General features: G+C 41.9%; 1 protein-coding gene across 1 annotated transcript; it reads left to right on the top strand.

Annotated features, from left to right (window-relative positions):
* Positions 1–1,451: 1,451 nt before the first annotated feature.
* Positions 1,452–1,841, top strand: LOC117282715. Its single transcript, XM_033753454.1, has one exon. It carries the CDS (start codon positions 1,452–1,454, stop codon positions 1,839–1,841), a length of 390 nt encoding a protein of 129 aa, XP_033609345.1.
* The last annotated feature ends 6,827 nt before the right edge of the window (positions 1,842–8,668 follow it).

Consider the following 8,668-nt stretch of genomic DNA (forward strand, 5'->3'; position numbering starts at 1 on the left):
AAACATGTAGTGTGGAGTGAGGGGAAAGAAGAAAGTACTACAATTAAATTGTTACACTTAAGACGGTGTTTATCTTATATATATTGTGCGAGTGTAACAGGATGCTCAAATATAATATTGTAAAAAGATGAATTATCACCCCCCTCCCAACGGAGATGGTTGCTCAGCTGTTGAAGCGATCAGGAAAATGTACATCACGTCGGGGTCACCAATGTGGGATGTTGTATGAATGAAGAGACAACCACTAGTTGAACTGTCCTATCGGATTTATTGCAGCTGCACAGTATACACAGACGGATAACAACAATAGTGAACTGCTTGAACACTGAACTGGTATTGTAGAACGGCAGAACTAGACTGTCACTGTAACTCAGTGTATTTTCTTATGTAGCCTGGAGTCGGACATATAGAAAACGGATACGTAATAGGTACTGCTGTTGCCAGATACCGTGTTTACAAGTTCCCTAGCAACCGCTGTTTACTCGCTTTTGCCTAGCAATCGTTGTTTACTCGTTGTTGCTAAGCAATGACGCTTGCGTTGTCACACTTGCTTGAATGTGGGCAGTTCCGACACAAATTTTAGAGAGTGTAAGTTTATCATAGTTGACAAATGGGCACTTTTTAAATACTTTTTAAATGGTGTTGTGAAAACATATGAGGGCAAGCAATGCAATAGTTTGAGGTAATTGGGACACCTGATGATGGCACTGTGTTGCCGAAACATGTTGTGAAGTGACAGGTGAAATTGAGTGAAATTGAGTGCACTACAAGACGGCCACTGTATACATATCATGGATCCCTGATGCTGTCGCAGTGGGTCGGTGTGCAGCTGTTCCCAGTGCTATATTCGGCAAAGTAGCTGCGCTAGAGCTTAGAGAGTCTGTAGCATTTCTCTGTAGAACCAATTCGTGAGCCTTTGTTTTCTTTTGTTACTTCTTGTTGGATTCTGAAAGTCTGGCTATGACCGCCACACCTGATCAAGGTGTGATATGTACTATTTGCTTTGCAGGTGAATATACCACCAGGACTACTGCTAATACTCCTACCGAATGCTGGGTTTTTTATACCTCGGCGGTTGCTATGCAATGCTTCGAACAATTCGTTACCTTTCATCTCCTAGGAAACACGTTTGTTTGCCGCAGGCAACGGCCCACTGTTATTGCGTTGTCGCTATGGAAACTCTCCATATAATATCTTAACCGTGGAGACACATTGTAGGCTGTTAACTTCCTATGCAACGGTCTGATCTAGCGTTTCCATAGAAGTAACTCTTCTGGATTCCAAACATGTGACAATACGTAAGTTTTGAGGTTTTCACGGCGACGACTATGAAGAAAGTCGTCTTCTGGGTTTTGGCGCCGTGTATTCTTCGTTTTTGCCGTTTCCTGGAGAGATGTGGCAACAACTACGACCACAATATTCCNACATCTCCGGTCGTCTCCAACTTCTACATGAAGGACTTTGAGGAGAGGGCACTGGATTCGGCCCCACACAAGCCCATATGCTGGTTTCGATATGTGGACGACACCTTCGTCATCTGGATCCACGGACCTGACAACCTGAAGGGTTTCCTGAACCACTTAAACAGTATCAACCCATGCATTCAGTTCACCATGGAAACCGAAAGTGAAGGCCACCTCCCCTTCCTAGACATAGATATTTACAAGAGACCCGACGGCTCTCTAGGCCATACAGTATACCGCAAACCCACACACACAAACCTGTATCTTAACGCCAAGTCCCATCATCACCCTTCCAGTAAACAGGCAGCTCTGTCCACACTGGTACATAGGGCCAGAGCTCTGTGCGATCAAGAGAGTCTGAGAGTCAAGATATCCTGAAGGACATCTTCAGACGGAATGGCTATAACGACCGGCAGATCCACAGGGCCCTCAACCGCCATCCCAACAGCAATCAACATGATGACCGCAGAGAAACTGTCGCCTTCTTGCCCTATATTCAACAGGATCAGCAGAGTACTGTCCCGACACATCATCAAATCAGTTGGCCTGCCCCCAAAGAAAATATCTAATTTCCTCCGGCCTGTCAAGGATCACCTGGGACTGAGGACACCGGGAATTTACAGAATTCCATGTGAGTGCGGCAAGGTCTACATCGGGCAGACGGGCCGTTCTGTGGACACGAGGTTGAAAGAACATCAACGGCATATACGATTAGAACATCCGGACAAGTCAGCCGTAGCTGAACACAGCATCGATNGCTAGACCACCGTATCCAGTTTCACAAAACCGCCATACTCACCAGTAAGAGCCGTTAACTAGATCGCATTATCATGGAGGCTGTTGAGATAGAGCTCCATCCGAACAACATGAACAAGGAAACAGGGTTCAGTCTCAACAAGTCATGGAAGCCTCTCATCTCTTCCGTCAAGAGAAATCCAACAAGCCACCCCAGTTTTTCGTTATGTCATTGACGTCAGTAGCCTGTCCCTGTAATCATGTCATTGACGTCAGTAGCCTGTCCCCAGCCAACCGGTTCTTCTTGTCTACCGCAACCTCCAAGTGCTATTGACCTCAAGCTTCCTGGATTCACTGGCCGTTCCTCCCCACTCTTAGCACACAAGACCATATATAGCCTTAATCGCTCTACACTGATCCTATTGGTCCGCTCTCCCCAAACACTCCCCTGCCTACTTCGTATATAAAGCAGCGCCTTTCACTTCCTAATCACTACAGCTACTGCTCTCTGCATTCACAAGCCATTCACCTGCTCTGAAGTTGGAGGCGATACGTTCCTCCGAAACGTCAGCAAAAACGAAGAATACATGGCGCCAAAACCCAGAAGACGACTTTCTTCTTGTGACAATATGCTTTATAATGTGTGAAAGATGATTTTGTGCATCTCTGTTCTTATGGAGTTTTTCTAAAGGAATATAGCGTATTTGTCTATTAATTCCCATAAGCGTAGTTGTTTGAGGCACTATGCTACAACCCGGGAGGTCGCGAGTTCGATTCCCGATGAGGTCATTGGATTTTTTCAATTGGCCTAATCCTTGCAGGCGCACTGTGGACCTATGGTCGCCTCGGTCTCTAAGAGAATATATATTTATGATTTACTGCAATTCGGCTTATGCCCGGTGGCAGTGTTTACAAAAACGGACATACACCTTCAACAAAGATACGGCACATACATTTAAGATACAATACAAGTACAATGACCTAATACAAGTACAATGAACATATACAAGAACAATGAAAATAAACAAGTACAATGAACATATACAAGAACAGTGAACATAAACAAGTACAATGAACAGATAAACAAATACAATGAACATTACAAAACACAGAAAAAAAAACAATCCGAAAATTCCGGGAATTAAATCCGGGCCGTCAAGTCTGTAGTTTGTCTCTATACTATCGGGGCTGTCCCAACCCTCTATCTAAAAATCACTTCACTACACTTCACTACGCTCACTTCACTTGCCCTACTGATTTTGCTTTCCTAACCTTCTTTCTAAATAACGGGGGGAGTCCCAGTCACCCCTTCTGGTAACTGGTTCCAGTCAGCGATGGTCCTATTAACAAAGGAAAACTTCCCGACATCTGTTCTCATTTTTCTGGCCCTTATTTTCCTAAGATGATCGGCTCTACTCACGTAGTATGGCGTCTGTAATCTGTCCCCTATATCTTTCCACGCCCTATCACCGTTATACTCGTACGCTTTATAAAGTGCACGCATCCATGCTGTCGTCCTACGCTGCGCCAAAGATTCCCAGATTTATTTTGAACGCAGAATGTAGTACCAGAAATCTTCCTGGGGAGTAAAAGGTGCCTGGCACGTGAGACTGACAGCATTACCGACATTTGTGAGCCGACTGTCTAAAAGATATGGGAAACACGACTTCTCACAAACTTATGAGCGATCACAGGCTGTTACAAGAATACCTTTACTTTTTCTTACCTTATTAAAATAGTAGTGCAAATATCAAAAGTTACTTGCAGAATCAGAGATAAGTTACATGGCCTGTGTTCATTTGTGAATTTGGGAAGTGGATGGCTAGAATTCCTATCACATATTCTTCCAAATATATACCATTTCATGACGTGTAACCAAAATATTTCTGACATTCCATTCCCCAATAAACAAATCCTTAGATTTACTCTCATTGCCATGAAATCTGGGATTACTGATTCATCATATTTTCTGAACAGAACAGTACACAAGTATACATTTCTCTCTTTATGTCAAAATACAAAATGGCAGTCACTTTACTACAACGTCTGTTAATCTGCGCACTATGTGGCATACACAAAATGATGAAATTTAAAGTGAGAAATTGTTATGTCACGCAAAGTGCAGTTCTATAATTCCACTTTTCGTTGTGCTCGTGATTTTATGTTGCATATATGTTGAAATTTAACAGTGTTATCAATGTATGATAAATATGACATATGAATGGCAGCAAGAGAATTGATCTTTTGAAAATGTGGTAGTACTCCTTGAATACGGAGAATAGAAAATTAGCTAGTGGCTTAAAGGGACGAAAATGCTTACAACTCTCACATGTTAGTGAAGGGAAAGCCAAATCTGCAGCTACTCAATTATTTTCCCAGCATTTTATGGAACCCGAAGGCTCATTGCTGTGTTCACAAGAACCCTTCACTGGTCCCTATCCTGAGCCAGATAAATCCAATCTATACCATCCCATCCTATCCCTCTAAGATTCATTTTAATACGTTCACCCACCTACGCCTTGTCTTACCAGTGGTCTTTTTCCTTCTGGCCTTCCCACCAATATCCTATATGCATTCCTCGTCTCCCCCATTCGTGCTACATGTCCTTCCCACCTCATTCTCCGTTACTTGATCATTCTAATTATACTTTGAGAAGATACAAGTTATGAAACTCCTAATTATGCACTTTTCTCCAACCTCCTGTCACTTCATCCCTTTCCGTTCCAAATATTCTCCTCAATAACCTGTTCTGAAACACCCTCAGTCTATGTTCCTGCGTTAATATCAGAGACCAAGTTTCGCACTCATGAGCCACAGGCAAAAATATAGTGTGGGAACATCCCACATTATCACTCTTTTCTGCAACGCTCGCTCTTCACATCACTTTTCACCATCACGCGCGCTAACCAATCAGTTCAGTTCATCATCAGTCCGATTGCAGTCTTCGATCAAGCTACATCAGCCAGCAGGCTTCGTTGCCAGCGCTCGGTCTTCGGAGGCATCGGCAGGCTGCCCCAGGCACAACTGCCTCGGCCCTCCGGCTCTCTCACACCCGACTCACTGGGCCACCGTGCCTGGTGGTGGTGGTGGTGGTTGTGTTACTGTCCGACCAACTGGGCATCTGGCGTAGCCACTGCCTCATAACTCCTACGACCGCGCTCCACGACTAGCCTTTCACCAGCAGCCGCCGCGCCGCGATCAAGAAACCTCCAACTCACGCTGCCGCACGGCAACCACGCAACCTCCAGCCACGGCCGCACTGCGGCCAGGCCTCTCACCGCAACTAACCTCTCTCCTTACCGGGGCGCGCCGCGCTACCTCGCCGGCCAAGCATCTCAGCAACCACGGTCCTTTTCAGGGCCAACAAACTGTTCCGAAGAAGTGGGTTGTCATAGGAGTAATGACAAGACTACACATTAAGAAACCCCACAATTGTTTTGTGTATTCTAATTTTTATATTTTTGACAGCAGACGAGAAGACAAAAGGTTCTGGACCGAATGGTAGCAAGCATTATCCGAGTTCAGACTGCTCCTAATTTCCTCCTCAACCAGATTTCGATTTCTTATCATCGTTCCCAAATATCTGAACTGTGCCATATTTTCAAAACATCTGTTTCCTGTCGTTATGTCGTGCCAATAACACTTTTGCTAAATTATAAAATATACATATAAACNAGTGTATAAACACTTACTCAGTAAATCTTCTCAATCTGTTATATCCAGCACTGGCCACAGGTAGGTTATTTCTGCTAACAGTGGAAATTCCTCACAGCGAACCACGAACAACTGTTCATTCACATCTCTACGGCAAAGTACTGCACAGATTACGAAGAAGTCCAGGCAGTTCTCACTATATAGCATTGTCACGGGCAGCACAGAAAACTTTATGTCCTCAATCTATTGCTGAGAGAGTTATTACCTAGCAACAGTTCGCGTGTTTATTAGCGTGGGAGCCTGTTTATTGTTTGTTGCCTAGCAAGGTTTTTGAGTGTTTACCGCCCGTTGTCAAGCAATGGATCGCTTTCCTGGGCCGGCTACGTATATGGTGGTAGGTGTAATTTGAAGCATCATCATGAAAATCAGTATCATTAAAAGCTGTAAACCTGAGATATGTTTTGTTTTCAATTTACAGCTCTAGCTGTAGATGTGAATGATTTCTAAGGAATCGATTATGAGTTATCAAGATTAACCTCGCAAACTGCTCATACACTTCTTCTGTTTGGAGCAGTTTATCACAATACGCTCAATTGGAATCCCAGTAGAAAACCAGTTACAATTCAATGACGAAATTAAACTACAAAATGGGGGAACTTTGTAGTTTAATGAAAAAACAGTTTTTGATTTATTTCATTCTGGTCCGTCACACAAACAGTAACAAAGACAAATGCAGCACCATCCAGTATGACTAAGTTTTACCACTTGAAAACCCTTACATGTTTTGATCCCTGGGGATCATCTTCAGAGGGCACATCACTTATTGAGAAACACTATTACAACAGATGTTCTTAGTTCCAAACAGTCACATACACAATGCTTGATGTTCAATGTTCAACATTTCACCTTTACAGTAGCCTTCCTATGTTAAAAGTTTTTTTTTAATATTCTTAAAAATATATGAACAGAGAGGGGGGGTTTTGTCTCAGCAAGTCTTGGAAACCTCTAATCTGTTCTCTTAAAAAACCCCCACCGGGATATGACGCCAGATCCAGAAGGCCACACAGGCCATGACCAACCAACATAACAACCCCCCCCCCTCAGATTACGGGTTAGTGCCCAGCCTTTAACCTTGCCTTTCTCTCCCCTACANTCTTGATTGTGAAATCTGAAGAGTGGTTTCCTTCTGGAAGCACCCAACAGTTTCAAGGCCTTGACATTGTTGGCACCCATGTCACACACACAGTGGCAACCACCTTCAGGCCAGTATTCTGACAGGCGTCAAGAACCTCCTTCAAGGATTGCACAATCATCTCTGCCTTTGTGCTTCCACAAGTAAAGTAGTAAGCCACTGGCTGCTTCCACTTTCTCCACAGGCCACGGATAATGAACAGCAGAGCATGCATGCATGCATGCATGCATACATACATACATATAGCATTCCATAGATCCTTATGTTAGTCAGAAAGACCATAGCATGTGGAATTAGTCAAATATCATACAATACACATAAACGAAAAAATCAAACTATTCCAAAAATTTACCAACGAAAACAAAGTCACAAAAGTAGTGAGGTGTCAATAAAATCCATACATTACATACACTTTGGATTATTCGAAAGCATAAATTCTTCAACAGAGTAAAAGGAGTGTGTAATTAAGTATCTCTTTAGCGCTGCTTAAATTGTTCCTGTTTATCTATAAGAGCTGTAATATTTGATGGTAGACTGTTGAAGATTTTAATGCCAGCATAATATGCACTCTTCTGGGAACATTGGAGGCTGGCAATTGGTCTATGAAGATGATTTTTATTCCTTGTGTTGACAGTGTGAATAGTAGAATTAGTTGGAAAGAATTGTTGGTTTTTTGCAATGAAGATCATTAGGGAGAATATGTATTCACATGGTAGAGTTAGGATCTCTAGTTTCTTAAAAAGATTTTTACATGAGTCTCTTGGTTTAACACCAGCCATTAATCTAACAATTTTCTTTTGTAAGATGAATATCTTTTTACTGTAAGATGAGTTGCCCCAAAAGATTATACCATACTTAATTACAGAGTGAAAATAGGCAAAATAAATTGATTTGAGAGTCTCAGTATTGCTGACATGAGACATACACCTAACCGCATAGCATGCTCCACTTAGCTTAGGAATCAACTTATCTATATGGTCTGACCAACTTAGGTGGCTATCAATTTGCAAGCCAAGGAATTTCATATTTACTGACTCTTCTATATATTTTCCATTATATCCAATATTTAAAACATACTGAGGAGTATTTTTTGTTGTAAATTTCATTACTTTCGTTTTATCAAGATTTAGGGCAAGTCTGTTTGCATTGAACCATTTATTCATGTGAGAGAGTGCTCTGTTAGACATTGCACAGAAATCATCAAAATTTTTACTAGAAATTATGACACTTGTATCATCAGCAAATATTATGGGTTCTGATGAGATATTTATTATTGGTGGAAGGTCATTTATATATATTATGAAAAGCAAGGGTCCCAGGATGAATCCTTGGGGAACTCCATGTTTTATTGTTCTCCAGTCTGAGAAGAAATTCTTACTGTATTTAGGCGATTTTATTTCAACCTTTTGTTTTCTATTTGTTAGATAGGATTTGAACCATTTTAACACTGTTCCTCGAATGCCATAGAATTGTAGTTTACTTAACAAAATTTCATGATTTACACTATCAAAAACCTTAGCTAAATCATAGAAAATTCCTCCCACATGTTTTTTTTTTTGTTAATGGATTTTAAGACACTGTCTATTAGCTTGAAGACTGCATCTTCAGTGGATATACCTTTCCT

Source organism: Cryptotermes secundus, unplaced genomic scaffold (assembly GCF_002891405.2).
Source record: "Cryptotermes secundus unplaced genomic scaffold, Csec_1.0 scaffold2355, whole genome shotgun sequence".
Taxonomy (NCBI): Eukaryota; Metazoa; Arthropoda; class Insecta; order Blattodea; family Kalotermitidae; genus Cryptotermes; species Cryptotermes secundus.

Bases quoted from the DNA above. Each gene is read 5' to 3' on its own strand.
- LOC117282715 (XM_033753454.1), top strand. From the start codon at position 1,452: ATGAAGGACTTTGAGGAGAGGGCACTGGATTCGGCCCCACACAAGCCC.